Below are 19088 nucleotides of genomic sequence, written 5' to 3'. Positions count from 1 at the left end.
TATCCTCTTTTAGCAATATTTCGTGTTTTTATAAGATTTTGTTTTATACGAACATGATTGATACAAAAATAGAAATAAGTTCTTCAATCATCTTCCTTCTTTTGTTGTTATTAACTTTGATAGAAAATTTTAATTTTATCAGGGATATGAATTTAAAATAATTTTGGATTAATATAACGGTCTCGTACAAACTGCAGTGTACATCTCATTAAATTTGGCAAATTAAATTTTTTTAACAATGAATAATAATTTTAATTAATTGTAATAGATTATTTTTTTTTTTAAATAATTAAAGAGTCTTATATGATTAAAAATCCATTATTCTTGGTGCATCAAATTGATTATTTAAGAAGGATATAATAGAAAAATGAAATGAATAATATAGTTTCATATGATTCTGAACTTTTAGGTCCATCAAAGTCGATTGATTGACTAAAGAATTCGGAATGATATGGAATTAGATATTATATGCTTCTATAATTCTCTTGATTATATCTATATACCCTTAAATATTAATTTGATATATCATGCTAAGAATAACAAAATTTTGAACACAAATCGAATTTATTAGATACATTCATGTTTGAAAAATTATTATTCTCACTATAGCGTATAAAAATAATGTTTGAGGGCACATATATAATTAAAACAATTAGACAAGGATATAAAATTTGGTTTCATATCATTCCGATATCTCTATATTCATTAATTAGTTTCGGCTAAATCGATTGATAGACTTAGAGCGCTCAAAATAATATGGAGTAAGGGCATATATGTTCTTGTATTTATTTTGATTATATTACTATCTCGCAAATATCAATTTGATATGTCAGATCAATATTTTTTAAAATACAAATTAAATTTTTTAATTGATTACTATATTATATCCATCTAATCAATTAAACACTGTAAAAAATCATTAAAAAGTCTTCTATGATAAAAAATTTATTGTGTTATAAGGTATAGATATAATCAAAAGAACTTGATGAATACATAAAATTTGTAATTTCGAACTCTCTAGATTTATTGATTGATTTTAATGGATAGCTAAAACTGATATAAAATCAAATTTTATAATTTTTAGATTAATTATCCGAATTAATTATTACAGTATAATAATTAATTCGGAGGGGATAAAAATAGAATTAAATATGATTTTCGATATTTTGAAAAAAAAAAATTAATTGAGGAATTAAATTTCATTGCGTAAACTATGGACGGCCTTTGAGCTTAGCCAAGACACGCACTGAGCCGTAACAATGTGATTTTTTATTTTGTATTTTTTTTTAATCAAGATAACCGAACGACGCCGGCGACAGAAGTCGGAGCAGTGAGAAGAAGCCGAGAGTAAAAGAGAGGAATATTTGAGATATTTCCTCACGAATCTAAAAGCCCGCCGTGTGACTCAGCCGACGGGAATTTTAACGCGTGGTCAAAGGGAATCAGGAAGTTGACGTGTCAGGACCCAGGGCACAACCAGTTCAAAGATGTTGCGCGGCGGGCCCCGCCCACCGACTCTTCTTCGAGGGCCTAAAAAAAATATCTGCATCCTTATCGCTGTTTCACCTTGCTGCTTAAATCGCCGCCGGCTGCCCGCTCTGCGTCACCAATCCAAGCACGCAAACGAGCGCTCCAAAAATTTCTACGCTTATCGCCCTCGACCCACCTCACTGCCTCGATCACAATCGCCCCTCGCCGGCCGGTCGCCCGCTCTCTTCGCCACTTCGTCGAGCGACTCGCGTTCAATTCTGCTGCTTTGGTTCTCCCATGGAGCGACCGGCCGGCTCGGGCATGGAAGGCGAAGAAAGGAGAGGCGATGGAAGGAGGCATAAGGGGAAAGCGCAGCAGAAGCTCGTGGTGCTGCCGGAGGGAGCGCGGTCGTTCGAGGAGGCGGCCCCGGCTTCGCCTCGGCCGCTGAAGAAGATTAGAAGCCCAGATCGGTTGGGTCGCTCATCCGATCCGACCACACCGGCTTCTTCTCCGAAGCCAATCTTTCCATTCGCTTACGAGGATGCGCAGTCGCTACCGAACTCGTCGGCGTTGCGCCTATCTGCAACCGGTCTGCTCCTGCAGCAGCAGCAGCAGCAGATGATTTCTTTTTCGCAGGGTCATCCGTACCCGATCCGTGGCCATCTTCCCTCGCCATTGTTTATGGTGGAAGGAACCGCCGCGGCGACGGCAGCGGGACAACAACAGCAGATGTACCAGGAGCAGTTGCTCAAGTTCTGGAGCGAGGCGCTCAACCTGAGCCCTCGCGGTAACTTGGCGATGATGGGCCGTTTGGCGGGGCAGGAGGCGGCGGCCCGGCGTGCCGCGGTGGCGTCGATGTATCCGGGACTCTTACGTGCGGCGCCGATGTTCGCCTCCCCTGCACCCGCGCCGGCGAAGCTGTATCGAGGCGTGCGGCAGAGGCACTGGGGCAAGTGGGTGGCGGAGATCCGCATGCCGAAGAACCGGACCCGCCTCTGGCTCGGCACCTTTGACACCGCCGAGGACGCCGCCCTTGCCTACGACCGCGAGGCGTTCAAACTCAGGGGCGAGAGCGCCCGGCTCAACTTCCCCAACCTCTTCCTCGGCAAGGGCGGCTCCGCCGGCGCTAATAGCAGCAAGGAAGCACCTCCTTGCTCTTCCTTCTCCTCTGCTCCGGTTACTCATGAAACATCGAAGCAACCTCCGCAACCACAAGCCCAATCCAACACTCCAATACCTCCAGTCGCTCCTCCAATTACGGACACCAGCAGCGCTGACATGGGAAACTACGATCTCACTTCTGTCGTCGGTACAGCGGCGGCGCATCCGCCAGGAGACATGGTTTGGGGAGACGCCGAAGAAGCCTGGTTCAACACTTGGGGTCCGGGCAGCCCCGTGTGGGACGACATCGACGGAGCCAACACTCTTCTCTTCCCTTCCCAGCTCACCAGCATCGCCGAAACCGACGAGGAATACTCCAACAACCCCGCACCTCTTCCTCTTCCTCCTCCTTCCACTGCCCCTTCTCACTCTCCTCTCTTTTTTACGTGGAAGGAGTGATCACACCTCACAACCTCTCCTCTCCTTCATCTCCTCTCCTCTGTTTCATATAGGAAATTAGACAAACACATGAAGACACATTAGAACAGTTCACAGATTGCAGTCTTTTAATGCCGATCTGTGGAACTTACACTTGCGCAAGCAGAGGAGTATGATTTAAAGCATGTATTCCTCTCTGCTGCTTCTCTTCATACATTCCAAGGGCTCCCCTGTTCTGGCTGCATTTTTCAGGCCACAACAGATCGATGTCCGTCCACCTCTTGCTTCCTCATTTCATCTTTGATCGACCTCTTCCAGTCACCATGTTTAAGTTTTTAGCTTTGATCCTATCATTTAGTTGAAGTACTTATCACACAAGTCACACGCGGCCTGCAGCTTGAAGAATGCTTTAGAATTTAAACAAACATCTCTGCATTTTGTACGCAAAAAGATGGAGACAGTTTTGGGTTCTCCGTTCATGTATAAGCTTGGATATGATCGTAGTAGCCAATGCATGTTAAGTTATTAATTTATGGGTTTTTTTTTTCCCTCTCACAGTTCTTGATAATAAAATAAGGTTTGAAAACAAGGAGAATGCTGCAACGTTCTCCACAATTATGAATATGCTGAAGAAATAACCCAAGACAATTATGAAAATGGAACGTATCACTCTTTTTTTCTTCCTTTTTTGTCAAATAAATTATTTAAAAACTTGTATTGCAATCAAATTTTATTTCATAAAATTATGCCTATGATTTTAATAGTATTTTAATGATTTTGGTCCAATTAGTCTGGAGTTAGTGGAGCATGTTCTCCCTTAGTTAATTCATCAAATAAATTTGAAAGGACAAGTGAATCATAACATGACTCAAGTAGGTAGCTTGGGGTCATTATTTCAAAGGTTAGTAGTCGTCCGTGATTTATCTTTTTCGTATTGATCTTGGTACGGATTGGTGGGAATGTTGGAATGAGCGTATTTGTCTTTTGCAACTAAATATGTAGCTCGGGCATAGCGAAGGTAATGTATAAGAAGTCTTTACTAGAAAAACTAACACACAAATTTATTCATGATAATTTTAAAAACTTTTGGGTATATTAAATTGATTTAGAAATTGTAAGTGCATTTTTTTTTTTTGAAATAGGATGAACCCTGGATATGGGGCTCATTTCAATTTTTAAAGATTTAGATATTTTGGTTCTCTCCTAAGAATCAGAATGAGAATGTGTATCATAATATTGTGGAATGAGAATGAGTATAAGCTTGGATATTATTACTAAATATAATGTTTGGTTAGTTGAATATTTTCAATCATAATGAACTTAAATTTTTTTTTTTACCCTTAGAAAAAAAATAGATGGAAGATAAAGTTGAATGTGAGTAGGGGTGAGCAAAAATTCGGAAAAATCGAATTAACCGAACCGAACCAACCGAATTTAGAAATTCGGTTCGGTTAATTCGGTTTTCGATTTTTTTAAAAAAATTCGGTTCGATTTTTTATTAATTCGGTCCGGTTTCGGTTTTGAATTTTGTAATTCGGTTAAACCGAATAAGAATATTATTTTAATTAATTTTTATTTTAAAATATAATTAATTAAATAAAATCTTTATTTTTAAAGGAAAACCGAATAGGGTTTTAAAATTCGGTTAATTCGGTCGAAAACCGAATTAACCGATATTTTATCGGTTCGGCCGGTTCGGTTTCATAGGGAAATTCGGTCGGTTCGGTTGGTTGAAAAGAAATTCGGTTTATTCGGTTTTCGATTTATTCGGTTCGGTTTTGACCGAATGCTCACCCCTAAATGTGAGAGAAACATATGATGAGAGAGAAAGTGTGATGTGAAAAAATGAAGAGAGGGAAAGTGTGATGAGAGAAAATGATGAGAGAGAGCGTGATAGGAGAGATTGAAAAGAGAAAAAATATGACGAGAGAGAAAGAGCGATGGGAAAAAATGAAAAGAGAGAAAAGTGTGATGAGATAAAATAAGAGATTGAGAAGAGAAAGTATGATGAGAAAATGTGATGGGAAAAAATGAAGAGAAAAAGTGTGATGAGGAGAGAGAGTGTGTGATGGAAGAGAATGAAGAGAGAGAAAGTATGATGAGGGAAAATATAGAGAGATAAAGTATGATAAGAGAGATTGAGGAGAGAAAAAATATGATGAAAAAATGAGGAGAGAATGAAGAAAGAGAAAATAATGAGAAAGTGTGTATGTGATGAGAGAGAATACAGAGAAAAAATAATAGAGAATGGGTAATGAGAGAGAATGAGAAAAGAAAGTGTGATGGAAGAGAATGAAGAGAGAGAAAGTATGATGAGGGAAAATATAGAGAGATAAAGTATGATAAGAGAGATTGAGGAGAGAAAAAATATGATGAAAAAATGAGGAGAGAATGAAGAAAGAGAAAATAATGAGAAAGTGTGTATGTGATGAGAGAGAATACAGGAAAAAAATAATAGAGAATGGGTAACGAGAGAGAATGAGAAAAGAAAGTGTGATGGAAGAGAATGAAGAGAGAGAATGTATGATGAAATAAAATATGGAGAGAGATTATGATAAGAAAGATTGAAGAGAGAGGAAATATGATGAAAATGAGGAGAGAATGAAGAGAGTAAAATATGAGAGAGTGTGTGTGATGAGAGAGAATATAGAGAGAAAATGGTAGAGAATATGTGATGAGAGAGAATAATGAGAGAGAAAGTATGATGAGAGAGAACAAAGAGAGAGAGTGACATGAAAGAAAAATTGAACAAATATACTAAGGGTATTTTCGTTCAAAATTTATTTTTTATTCTCATTCCATCAAAACCCAAGAGAGTGGTGAGTTTCATGCACACAGATCTCCTGGACTACTTTTTTATGGTCCAGGGGATGTGCCACTCGCATTTGCGGTCGGATCACGGCCACGATCCGACCGCAAATAGTTGCGATCCCTTTCTGGGTTCACCATCCCCACCAGGTTATAGTTTTTGTTCGGTACGAACGGCCGGAGGCCGTCTGAAGGCCTCCGGTGGTGGATAAGTGGTTAGGTTACTGGGCGCCGAACGAGGGTGTCTTCCGGGCGGCATCTGGCCGTCCACTCCGAACAGAAACTATAACCTAGTGGGGATGGTGAACTCAGGAAGGGATCACAACTATTTACGGCCGGATCGCGATCATGATTCGACCGTAAATACAAGTGGCACATCCCCTCGACCACAAAAAGTGGTCAAGGAGATCCTGCCTCGGGTTTCATCTATACCAAATTTTTAAGTTTCATTCCTAAAACTTGATTTCATTTTCATCAACCAAATACAAGATTTAGAAATGAATCCATTCACTCATTCCCAAACCTAAACTAACCTTATTTGCTAAATTAAATATTAGTTTCCGCTTTTCCGTCGAGGTAAACCCTTCGTCTATCTCAGATTGAGCTCCCTCCATCGTCGCCGTCGCCGGCGTCGTACTCTGCGTCGATGTCCGGACAACTCCAGGGCGGGTCGCCGTCCAACCACTCTCTCGCCTTCCGCGTCATGCGCCTCTGCCGTCCCTCCTTCCAGGCCGAGGAAGCCGTCCTCCGCCTCCTTGATCCCCTGGACCTCCTAGCCGCCGAGGACATCCTCGTAGATCCCAGCCTCCCGCCCGACGATCTTCTCCGGATCTCCGACCCTTCCACCCCGGACGCCGTTGCCAATAGCGACTTCACATTCCGGGATCGATTCCAGATCCGTAACCCTGTCGACGCCATGGCCCTCTCCGGCCTCCTTATCGTCCCTCAATCATTCGGGTCCGACCATTGGCGTGTCTTTCTGCAGCTCTAATTAAGTTGGGCTCTGATCTTGATCCCTGTGTTCGTCTTTGTTCTGTTTGTAGAAATATTTATTTGGGCGAGACGTTCTCGAGCTACATCAGCGTCAATAACAGCTCTAAATTCGAAGCACGGGACGTGATCATTAAGGTGATTTGTTCTGGTCTTTTGCCTCTGCCGAAGTGGTGTTACAGCATGTGTTCTTTGTCTAATTGTTCACATTTTGTCCACATTGCTGTAGGATTATTGGAAACCTTTACTCTATTGTTTTCTTTACTTTTACCTAGTTACAGTTTTAAGCATGGATATCAACAAATATTTCAACGGGGAAGTTTGGATGAACATGTACCGAAAGGTGTTGTTATGTACCCTGTAATTTCTCTCTGGGATTCATACTGTTGTTTTCTGAAGAAATGTAAAGTACTATTTTCGCGAACATTAACGGAAGGAAGCATGTAGAAATCTTGTTGGACATGCTGAATGGTATTTGTATTTCCTAGTAGTAGGTTTCTAACTGCTGTCTTCAATGTATCAGTTGCAACAGGATGGAATCAGGGTTTGCTAGGACCAGTGAATTCTAGTACAATTCAAAGGAAAAACATGTAATCTTTTATTGAAGATAGACAGAAAGCTGTTAAAGATGCTGACTTGCTGGAGTAGCAAAATTATACATTAAATTGTATATGCACCCTTTGCAGTTTATTGGTCCATGTACTCCACCATTTTTTCTAAAATATCCACTCTAGTGCATAATTTGATTAATTAATTCTAATAAGTAAATACACATATTATATCATCTAAGTAATTTTATTCTCAGTTCTTCATTCGGAATTACCAAACATAATCAAATATCAGACAGCATCAGCTCTTTAGGACGAGTGTCAGGGTAACTCTACATGGTACCCACTACTAGATTAATAAGTAAGAGCCCAAGGTAGGTTGAACCAGGCCTAGCTTCTGAACCTATATCCCGAAAGTAGACTAAATGTCATATTTTGCACATATATATATGTATTGTGCATATCAACTTATATAAAGACTAAATGTCATATTCTCTGCTAAAGTGGAGAATTAAGAAAAATATGGGATGAATGGAATGACAGTAAATTACAAGGGTGCATGCAAAATCTACCATATGATGTACATAGATGCAGTTGAGTTAATTTTTAGCATTTGTGTTACAAGAGACATAGTACAGAAATGAAAGCACCGAAAACAATTAGTGGAAGTTTAATTTATTTGTGAGATCGAATTTGATTTCCATCTTGTGTTAAGCACTTTTCTGACAAAGAAATATAATGTTTTGGGCTTTTGTAATGATAGTTTGTGTGGTTGGTTGATTGAGTATAAAAATGTAAAACTAGTACAAAAGTAACGCAATGAAGATAGTCTTCCAACTGTTTCGGAATTTTGCACAATATTATTAGTTTTTCTGTATATATGTTTTACTAATCGAGTTTTGAGCCTTGACAAGTAATAATTTGTAATTCCCAGGCAGAAATTCAAACGGAAAGGCAAAGGATTCTGCTTTTGGATACGTCTAAATCACCTGTTGAATCAATACGTTCTGGTGGCAGATATGATTTCATTGTAGAGCATGATGTTAAAGAATTGGGGCCTCACACGTATGTTACTATGTTTTTACTTGCCACAATTTGATGAAAACACTAATAATAACATTTTTTAACTAGTTCTTCTTGCAACAAATTTTAGGCTTGTTTGTACTGCCCTGTACAATGATGGTGACAGCGAGCGTAAATATCTTCCTCAGTTTTTTAAATTTATTGTTAACAATCCACTTTCAGTTAGAACAAAGGTATTCTAACTTACTATTTCATTGCTGTCATTAGTATGTTGAGTACTGTTATTATGGATTCTGCTTGCTGATTAATCTTTAGCTAAAAGGGAATTCCAAAGATCTGTTTTCTGTCACTTACTTTTGTTCAATACTCTGGATCTTAATATCTTTATGCCTAATAGACTTTATTTTTTTCTTAATTTTTGAAAATGACATGTTCTCTTCTGTTTTTCTTTTCAGGTTCGCACAGTCAAGGTATGTTTTTTTCTGTGGTTTTTTACCACAATAACTTATTGTAAGTTGCTGCATTTTCCTTTGATTCTCTTTTGAATTATATCTTAAGATTGGATGCCCTCCCTAGGGAAACAAGGTATTGAATAACTTACAAATTATTTAACATGATATTGAAAACGAAAAAATTGTCTGATAATGAAGGATAAGTACTGTAGTTTCTTTATATAAGAACAAGGGAGACATACAAAATTGTGCAAACTATAGGGATATTAAACTAATAAGTCATACCATGGAAATTTAGGAAAAAGTAATAGAAAAAAGATTAAGGAAAGAGATCATGGTGACCGAAAATCAATTTAGGTTTATGCCTGGAAGGCCGACAATAGAAGTTATACATCTTGACATCTTTTTAGACAATTAATTGAAAAATATCGGGAGCAAAAATAAAATCTACACATGACATTAATTGACTTAGAAAAAGTTTATGATAGAGTCCCAAGAGAAATTATATGGAGAATTCAAGAAAAAAGAGATGTTAGCATAACATATATTGAACTAATTAAGGATATGTACGAGGATGTAATGACTAGAGTAAAGACTTCAAGCGGAGTAACTGAAGCATTTCTAGTAAAAAAATAGGATTACATCAAGGATCAGCTATAAGTCCCTATCTTTTTACATTAATTATGGACGAATTCACATATTAAAGACACAGTAACGTGGTATATGTTGTTTGCAAATGATATTGTTTTGATAGATGAAATATGTAAAGGAGTAAATGCTAAACTAGAATCTTGACGGAAAACAATGGAAGGGAAAGACTTTAGGCTTAGTAGAATAAAGACAGAATATATGAAATTTAAATTTAGCAATATTAGATATAATAAGACAATTGTTAAGATAGGAGATGACGAGTTACTCGGAACCAAAAGCTTTAGATATTTAGGATTATTTTTGTAAAATGATGGAGGAATTGAGAGAGATGTCTTACATAGAATATAAGCAGATGATTGAAATGGAGAAGAGCGTCGGGTGTTTTATATGACCGTAAAGTATTACTAAAATTTAAAGGAAAATTCTACAAAACCGCAGTTAGACCTGCTATGTTATATGAAGTTGAATGTTGGATATGACTCGAGCACATGACCAGAGGATGAGAGTTGCAGAGATGAGGATGTTAAGGTGGATGTATAGACATACGAGAATGGACAGAATAAGAAATGAGAGCATTAGAGAGAAAGTCAGAGTTATATCTATTGAGGGAAAATCTCCGAGAGACATGTTTAAGATGGTATGGGTATGTACTTAAACCACTAATAAATGCTCAGTTAGGCAATGTGAAACTATGACAAAAACGCATATCAAAGGAGGAAGAGGAAGACCAAAAAAAGACTTGATTAGCAACAATAAAACAAGATAAAATTTATTTAAATATAGATGTTGATATAGTTGGAGATAGAGTTCAATGGCGTAAAAGGATTCATATAGCCGACCCCACCTAGTAGGAAAAGGTTTGGTTGTTGTTGTTGTTGTTGTATTGGATGCCCTCCCTATAGTGGATTTTTTTTTTCCTAGGCAAATGCTGGGTTATACCATTTTTTTTTTTCTATTTCTTTGTTGAACTAACTACTAAGACTCAGTTTGTTGCTTCATTTGACTTTGAAACATTACACATAATGAGGAATCGATGTCAAATGCAATTTTTATAGAAAGAACACACTGTTCCATCCATAGTTTGCGTAGCTTCATAGGCTTTGGAGTCTAAACTTGACCATTTAATTGATAAATTTCCTTTTATTTATATTTAAGAGCAATTAGGTACAACTCCAACATATGATAAAATGAGATAAAATGGGTTGAAATGAATAATATAGACATATTTAAATACGATTAATAGTTGTCTAGTTAGAAGAGTTAAATCAATTAGAGTGGAAGTTGTAAGAGGGATAGAGTTATCCTAGAAATTTTTTGTTACTAATAAAAGGTTATTTAATTAATTTTAATTTTGTAACATTGCATAGATCTCAATGGAGGGATAAGATCTATGTAGCCAAAAATATGATAATGATCGTATATAATACTTGAGCATGAAGCTTTATAACTGAATACCCTATGTGGGACTAACCTATAGCAAATATAATTACTACTCACATATAAACCTTGTTGGTGCTATTTTTTATTTGCATCTTTACTAAATTAAATCCATTGAGTTCATTATTGGTGATGTTGGTTTCAGAGAGCATGCTAGCTATTGATCACTTAGCATCCACCAGCTATTGGCTGTCTATCTTAGTTCACTCTACCACCACTTGCTCTATACACAACATTGCATTGAAATATATGAGATATGCAAACATCTGAAAGGCTATAGGTCTAGTTTGTTGATAAATTCACTTCCTCTTTAACTATTTTGTTCCATGCTTATGATAATTATCACAATTTTTATTTTCTCCAAGGCTCAAATTTATCACTGCAACTGTGTCTTGCAAGTTAACCGTGATCTTAAAACTACATTTGCAGGTTTCAACCTTTTTCGATCATTGATATTAAAATAAATACATTGATTCTGCATTAACTAAAAAACTTTTGCCACCATTTGTGATTTATCTTTCCATAACATAGATTTGCCTTTTACACCAATTCTTCCTTTGAATAGAAAATTTGGTTTAGTTTATGTAATCTTCACGTATTCTAATGATGCTACAAGAAGATCAGATTTTTCTGTCCTATCAAATGAGATAACTCAGGTTTGCAATATGTTTATCTCACATTCTCAGTTTTAGGATAATACATATTTGGAGGCATGCATAGAGAATCACACAAAGTCAAATCTTTACATGGATCAAGTTGAATTTGAACCTTCACAACAATGGACTGCAACAAGGTTGGAAACTAGTGAATATTCTGCCGAAGCTAACTCTGAGACAAGGTGATTCAACATTTATAGAAGTTTCCTATGATCCTTGAATCTTCCTAATACAAGATTGTATTTCACCTTGTTGTTTATTGCTCTCACGAAGTTCTACTTGAATCTCAATCTCATGCAGAGGATTACTTAAGCCACCTGTTCTAATCAGAGCTGGAGGTGGAATATACAACTATCTTTATGTAATAAAGTCCACAATTGAAGAATTTGGACAATCGAAGGTTGATGGAAGCAGTATTCTTGGTAAATTTCAAATAACATGGCGAATGAACTTGGGTGAACCTGGTCGACTCCAGACTCAGCAAATCTATGGCACTGTAGTACATCACAACCTTCCTATGTGCTAACTAGCTATTAATATTTTTAGAAATTAGAAAAAGTATTTCTTTAGTTGCAATTCCTTCTATAAATCTTGATATATTTGTTCATATTACTCAGAAAATAGCAAGAAAGAATTTAATTAGGAATTATATTCTTTAGTTGAGATTCCTTCTATGGTTCATAACAAAAACTTCTTCAAATTGGTCCTTCAGATCTTATTATTTTGTCAAGATTACTGATAATATCTATCATTTCACTTTTAGTACCGGGATGTGCCAGGTTAATTTAATCTTATAAAGCAGAAATTTTTGTTTTGAGACTTTCTTTTATAGTAACATGAATGCAATTTTTAGTGATAATTTGATCTCAAATAATGGAGTTATAGAGTATCTTTAACTCTCCTAGTAATTACTAGATTGCACGTGTGGTTACTTAGCAAATTATGTAGACAATTTTCCAACTGCACAATGTTCCAACATCTTGATCTGAGTTGAAAACGGAGTGCTGTTACTAAGAAACCACAAACTTTGTAGGATTCACTATTTGTTTCAAATTGCTTCAAAATGAACTCCATCTCTCTGAGGTCATGTTTTATTTGCAATCTTACAACTTTATGTAGCTTTTCCAAATGTTCTAACTGTTCAACAACACTTAAATATCCATAATACCAGTCTTCAATTTTTGAAGCTTTATAATTGCAATCTTAACAAAATCTTCTTTTCCATGCAAAGGATCAACAGTATGAAAAGTACTTGTTGCCTTCTTGAATAATTATTTTTAATTTCTCATGTATTATTTTTTTAATCAAGTTGTAAGACCTACTCAGATTTTAGTCCTAGTTATCAATGGGCATTTTCTAAGTTTGGAATGTGTTTAGGGATAGTTAATTTTTGTCTCTGTTGCTGCAAAATAACTATATCCATATAAAGAGAGAGGATTATATTTTTTTTTGAAATTCGTCTGAACAGCCTATTACTCAGAAGGACATTGAGTTGCAGATGCTTGATATTCCGCCTATTATCATTTTGGAGAGGCCATTTCAGGTACGGATCTGTTGCTCCTTTGCTCATATGGACATAACTATGCTTATGCTACTATCCATGTTTCTTAAATTTTGAGATGGCTTTGCATTGCTCTTGAATAAAGGTCTTATCTCGTGGAAAGTTCTATTGCTTAATCCTAGCATTGTGACCTTACGGTGAACGTATTGTTGCTTTACCTGTAAATGGTATCATCAACCTACTCGCTTTTATCCTAGCATTGAGTTGTTTTAAATGCAATGCCCAATTACTTTTCCATGCAATCACTACGGTAGGATGTCTTCAGATGAGTCACCTTGATGAGAGAAATCTATGGATGTTATATACATGATGGGGTAAATAATTATCGACATTGTACTCTTCTTATGTTAGTCTAGAAGATCGTTATCACAATGTCATTCTGTATAATTTTTCACCTTAGTGCATTCCTTATAAATTTGATGACTTGATACGAATAGGTTCTTCGTCTCCACTTGGTAGATAATTTATTGATCTTAGTTGATTTCCCTGTCAATGATCCACTATCCTCTTTGTGAGTAGAACTGTGCTTTAGGACCTTTAGCCGAGTTGTTTCAGAAATGAAGATGAATCAATCTAATGTTTGTCTACTTTATTAATATAAATTGGAAAATAACTTAGAAAACTTGTCTGAAAAGAGAAGTATTGGTGCCTTAAAAAATGCATGTTCTACACTTTTCAGGAATGAGATGCTAATAAGCTGTTCACTATCTTCTACAAGTTCTTTCCATATATTCTTAACTTTTATGTTGGATTTCTTCAGGTTCATCTATCTATCACAAATCAGACAGATAGAACTCTGGGTCCATTTGAAGTTTTTACATCTCCAGGCATTTCTAATGATGAAAAGTTTGTCATGGTTAATGGAATCCAAAAGTTGGTAAGTAACACTTGCAACGATGATTGGCAAAATATGTTATTTTGTGTGTGTGTGTTTTTAAATTGTACAATATTGACAATCGATCGCCAAATCTCTGTGCACTTCTGCTTAGAGAGCGAGAAACCATGAAGGATATTTTTTTTTGTCAATTTTGTTTTTGATGATAATGATTATTATAAAAATATATGACAATTTTTTATTGCTCGTTCTACTTTCATTAATGAAAAGAAATAAATAATTAGTTGTATAATTTATCAATTAGATATGAATTTTTATATTGATTAATATAAGATATGACCATACATTCTTAACGTAATGTATTCATTGACATAATACTTTGCTAATAGTTATGATTTTACTTTATTGTATTTTACCACAGGTGCTTCCGCCATTAGAAGCTTCCAATTCAAACATCTTCGACATGGTAAGAGATCGGAAATGTATAAAAAATTTTTTTATGAATTTTCATTTTGCCACCTGAAGTTTACCCTTTTAAAAAACAATATCTATTTCAGAACTTTAAATCATCAATATACCCCTTAGGCTTTTCAAACTTTAATCATTTAACCTCTAATTATTAACACTGTTAATTCACCTATGTTAGAGATGGTAAACTGAGCGATGCAATTGTTTTTTTCCCCCTATTTTAACCAATTCAATGAACTGTAAGAGGCATATTTAAGCTGACTTGAATTTATAATTGTCAAACAGAACTTGATCGCTACTGGATTAGGTGTCCAGAAAATTTCTGGAATTACAATATTTGATGTTCGAGAGAAGAAACTGTATGATCCATTGCCTGACGTGGAGGTAATTTTTCTGTTCTTTTTTTTTGTGCATTCCTTTCTAAACCGCCGATATATAATATTGCTTATCGTTTGTACTTTCTTTCATGGGAACGCAGATCTTTGTTGATACGACGACGACGACTTGAGACTTTTTTTTCTCATGATTACTCGTGAAAAAGCAACACATTGCAGTTTGATCGAGATTTGTATCTTTGTTGCATGAAGGATAAATTTTTTGCAACAGAACTTAAAAAGTTTGTCTGAATATTCGCTTCACGTGAAAAATGTAATTTAAAGCTTGATTATAGTATTTACTTTTCAATCTATCGTTACCTGTGCTCACAATAAGTTAAATTTGCATTGTTCTTAATGTTAACACTGTTAAATGGTAGAAAAGTGAAATCGTGCACAATGCCTAATGAATTCGGTTCAGTGAATTATGTAGGGTATTAAACGAGTAGGGATAAAATAATGCGATGATAATTTGAATTTGACAATTTAAAAATTATTAAAGAATAACTAAAAAGTTCATTAGGCATTTTGACTATTTCAAAATCCTGTGTCAATTTGAAATGAAGGTAAACTTCCAGGACTAAAATGAAATTGGTCAAAAATTTATCAAGTAACCGTAAGACTAATGTCTTCAAAGTTATACATTGGCGACCAGCTTCTGGACATCAGGAGTGGTCTCTCCCGTCTCTATTCAAAAAGCTTACCAAACAAATTGTTGAACGGATTGTTGAAGGAGCAATCAACAGCTAGCTGTGGACGTCGGAGCTGCCGGAGAGCCTTCGCCTCGGGGACAGCGTAGAGCTGGCCGCCATGTTAACATCCAGCGTGCAAACATTCTTCCTCTTCTTCAGCATCTCCTGCTTCGCCTTCGGCTCCGGCTTCTCCTCTTCAGATGTCTCCTCCTCCTCAGATGTCTCCTCAGGGATTGGACTGAGAGTGCGCGGCGCTGCTTCAGTAGTTTGTAGCTGCCGTCGCGCTGCCGCCATGGCCTCTGCTTCCGCTACGACCGGCGATGACGAACTCTCATCTGCAGCGGTCAGTATCTTCTGGATGGCACCTACAATCTGCAGCAGCACAACCATGGATGGCAACCGCGACGCATGTATGAGATATTCATCAAAGCGATTATTCCGTTAGATGAGCGATGATGGTCGTTAGAAAACGAATAGACAAATTTCTTGAAAAGATTTTTCAATAATTATTTTCAAATTTTATTTTCTGAGAAATAAGACTGAAAAAAAAGAAGTGAAATATCCACAGATAAGTATCAATCAATAATTTCAATTATCAGAGGGAGAGTTGCACCTACTGGTAGATGCTCCATCTCGGGGTTCTGGCACAGGATTTCAATGTCTCTCAGCTTCCCAGAGTAGAAGGCTCTCTCTTTCTGAAGCCTATACACCAAGAGCTTCAGCCTCCTGAGCTACATCATTTTGCAACGTCCATTTAATAACACATTGGAGTTTTAGAGTAATCTAGGAGATAAATAAACAGAAAAAAAAAGTTGTGCATCTTTACTCACTAGATCATTTAAGGCATCACAAACATCAGCGCTGAGAAGTCTTGGGGCTCTCCGTGGCCTATTTCCTGCATGGCGGTCGCTTCTCTTTGTGGAACGGGACGGAGGTTGAGCTTTTGGGGCAGAAGAGGGAGATTTGGACGATGGTTGAGCGGTTGCTGCTTTCTTGCTTGTTTCTTTGCCTCCTTTGCACGCTTCCCTTCTCTCCACAGCGTTGTAGCTGTAAAAAAAGAATGGTCAGATTCACAAGAGAGGTTTTAGTTATGAATGTCCACGGCCAAACACACACAAAGCTTAGGAAACTCAGGCCACAATTTTCAGAACAATGACGTAAAATAAGAACAATGATCACTAATTTTTCCGACAAAATGACACTTTTCTTATTTTCAGAAGTGAACACGAAAGGAACATGTCAATCAGAGAAGGATAACTGAACTTCCAAAATGATGTCTATTAACCAAACAATTTTGGCATATTATCCATAAGGCCTTCTTCCTGCAAATCAATAAAATTAGTTTGGTATCAGCAAAACAAGATGTCCAGAAATTACTTGTTCATGTTGCCACCATTGACAGAACTACAGTAGCTCTTCATCCACTGCATGAACTCCAAATTATCCAAGGGCCTTCCTTTAATGAGCTTGTTTACTTCGATTTGCTAATGAGATGGGAAAATGGATTTAGTTTGACCTCGCCAATCTCTTAAAAGGGCAGGATAAGAATCGTTTTGTAGTTGTTCATTTCATTAATAGAAAAAGGGTACAAGGGGTTAGATAACAAATCATGTTGTGCAATAACATACATTTACTGAATTCAGTATGTGAAGTGCAGCATTTTCTTAAAAGAAAAAAAAATGCTGTTTAAACTGAACACGCTACATTACTTCACCATTTCTGACTATTATGAAGAGCTAAATAGAAAATATAGATTAATTTCAATTGCAGATAATTAAACATTGATCTCAAAAGATTCAAACGGTATTTAACTTCAAATGTGGATTCCTCCAACAACGTCCAAAAATTGAGAATTCCTTCATACAAAATATTAATAGGACTATAAACAAGCCAAGCCGAACCAAGCTATAGGGTGTTCAAGCGTGTTTGCTTCTAAAAATGTACACAAGGCGGAAACTTCAGGGAGTTCTGTCCAAGTTGAAAATTCTGAGAAAGACAATGTTCTAAGTAGTATTATTTCTACTGGATACCTCTGTGAAAAATTAGAACCCTTAAGATGTGGTAAGATCATTCGATAAGATGCACTCTCAAGGCTTGCAGATATCCTTGTGACGGATAAAAGGGTATGAAATGATACTTCTGACCTGGTATGAATAATGAATTGGATGATCACCATCAAAGAATCAATTTCTCTTAGATCGAAACTACAGTGAAGCCCTAAATATGTGAAATGTGCCTTCAAAGATCAATTTCTCTTAGATCAATTTCTCTTTATACATGGAAATATTTTTCTTTTACCGATGAAAAATAGCAGACTGCGCACACTTATACATGGAAATAGCTAGCGAGGTTTTGATCTCTTGCATTTACCTTTACGGATATATCATGACTATCTATCTGTTCGCCTTGGCTTGACACATAAAAATCCTCGAAAGTAATCAATGAAGTAAGAAAAACAAGAACACCAAACCTTAAAACTACGAAATTGATTCAACAACAGCATTGATCTATCGAAAGAAAGCATGGGTAAAGAAAACAAAGAAACGCGCAAAGACAGAGAAGGAAAGACCTTGGTGATATTGAGCTTATCAAAGACATCCTGAAGGACCTTGTAGTTCTGGATCATCTCGTACTCGTTCTTGGCATCAAAGTTCACCTTGTACATCGGCACCATCCCCGGGTGCACGGCATCCATCAGCTGGCACTGCACCGCCCCCGACGCCACCTGAAGAAGAAGAAGAAGAAAAAAAAAATCCCAGATCACGATTCAGGCGGAATCTTCGCGAAACCTAGCTACTCGAATCGATCGGAGAAATTGAAGAAAACAATGCCTCTTCGAGTTGGGTGAGGGCGAGATGGAGGGCGGAGTTGATCCACGGCAGGACCTCGTTCCGCCCCAAGATGAACTCCGAATTCATCATTCCAATGCTGGTTAATTGCTATTGCGCCTTCGATCGGTCGATCTTCTTGAGGGTGAACTGGTGGGCGGGATTTTGGGGTTCTGAACTGATGGAGTGGGAGTTCGACTGCCAGAGATGAAAGACTTGGGTTAGTTACTAATCCATGCTTCTCTTAATCGCGTCATGAATAGATTAAATATTAAATTAAATAGGTATAAAAATGATTATATTATGAATTTATAAGATTTAGCATTAATTTTTATGATATAAAATTATTAATAAATATTTTTTTTTGAAAAAAATAAGTATATTAATTTGTTTATGCATTTAATCTGTATTATGTCACTTTTAAAATTTATCTCAATTATATTTCAGATTTGATTAAATCATTTCGTTAGTTAGATGGCTATCTAACATTGCGTCCATATATAAATTTAAATTCGTATAACGAATATTAAAAAGGATTAAACATTGTGATTTCCTCCAAATTTCACTATTTCCCTGACAAAATACGCCGACTTAATTTATGGGTACTAGCTAAATTTAATTTCCATTTTGCAAAAGTAACTGACCATTTAACGGTATGTTTGGGAGGAGGTGAGGGAAGGGGAAGGGGAAGGGGAAGGGGAAGGAGAAGGAAGAGGAAGAGAAACTTTGAATCTTGCTGGGAAGGAGTAAAGAAAT

General features: G+C 36.7%; 3 protein-coding genes across 3 annotated transcripts; 2 read left to right on the top strand and 1 right to left on the bottom strand.

Moving 5' to 3' along the window:
• Positions 1-1572: 1572 nt before the first annotated feature.
• LOC122018564 (ethylene-responsive transcription factor ERF054-like) lies at positions 1573-3542 on the top strand. The gene has a single exon (XM_042575912.1). The coding sequence runs from the start codon at positions 1768-1770 to the stop codon at positions 3028-3030; it is 1263 nt and encodes a 420-aa protein (XP_042431846.1). The 5' UTR covers positions 1573-1767; the 3' UTR covers positions 3031-3542.
• A 2826-nt stretch (positions 3543-6368) lies between these two features.
• On the top strand, positions 6369-15126 carry LOC122018563 (trafficking protein particle complex subunit 13-like). The gene is made up of 12 exons (XM_042575911.1): positions 6369-6774; positions 6861-6945; positions 8290-8420; positions 8509-8611; positions 8834-8848; positions 11611-11756; positions 11875-12070; positions 13043-13117; positions 13896-14012; positions 14392-14436; positions 14724-14822; positions 14917-15126. The coding sequence occupies exons 1-12, from the start codon at positions 6464-6466 to the stop codon at positions 14944-14946; spliced, it is 1353 nt and encodes a 450-aa protein (XP_042431845.1). The 5' UTR covers positions 6369-6463; the 3' UTR covers positions 14947-15126.
• Positions 15127-15414: 288 nt separating this feature from the next.
• LOC122020934 (microtubule-associated protein RP/EB family member 1C-like) lies at positions 15415-18529 on the bottom strand. The gene is made up of 6 exons (XM_042578987.1): positions 18336-18529; positions 18074-18229; positions 16882-16988; positions 16335-16551; positions 16122-16235; positions 15415-15876 (listed from the first exon to the last, which is right to left on the bottom strand). The coding sequence occupies exons 1-6, from the start codon at positions 18423-18425 to the stop codon at positions 15559-15561; spliced, it is 1002 nt and encodes a 333-aa protein (XP_042434921.1). The 5' UTR covers positions 18426-18529; the 3' UTR covers positions 15415-15558.
• Positions 18530-19088: the final 559 nt, after the last annotated feature.

Source organism: Zingiber officinale, chromosome 9A (assembly GCF_018446385.1).
Source record: "Zingiber officinale cultivar Zhangliang chromosome 9A, Zo_v1.1, whole genome shotgun sequence".
NCBI lineage: Eukaryota > Viridiplantae > Streptophyta > Magnoliopsida > Zingiberales > Zingiberaceae > Zingiber > Zingiber officinale.
This window is presented reverse-complemented; position numbering and strand designations above follow the sequence as displayed.

Bases quoted from the DNA above. Each gene is read 5' to 3' on its own strand.
- LOC122018564 (XM_042575912.1), top strand. From the start codon at position 1,768: ATGGAGCGACCGGCCGGCTCGGGCATGGAAGGCGAAGAAAGGAGAGGC.
- LOC122018563 (XM_042575911.1), top strand. From the start codon at position 6,464: ATGTCCGGACAACTCCAGGGCGGGTCGCCGTCCAACCACTCTCTCGCC. The intron at 8,421-8,508 runs GTATGTTACTAT...AACAAATTTTAG, and splicing joins AAAGAATTGGGGCCTCACAC to GCTTGTTTGTACTGCCCTGT. The intron at 13,118-13,895 runs GTACGGATCTGT...GGATTTCTTCAG, and splicing joins TTTTGGAGAGGCCATTTCAG to GTTCATCTATCTATCACAAA.
- LOC122020934 (XM_042578987.1), bottom strand. From the start codon at position 18,425: ATGATGAATTCGGAGTTCATCTTGGGGCGGAACGAGGTCCTGCCGTGG. The intron at 16,236-16,334 runs GTGAGTAAAGAT...AAAATGATGTAG, and splicing joins GTGATGCCTTAAATGATCTA to CTCAGGAGGCTGAAGCTCTT. The intron at 15,877-16,121 runs GTAGGTGCAACT...GTGCTGCTGCAG, and splicing joins CCGAGATGGAGCATCTACCA to ATTGTAGGTGCCATCCAGAA.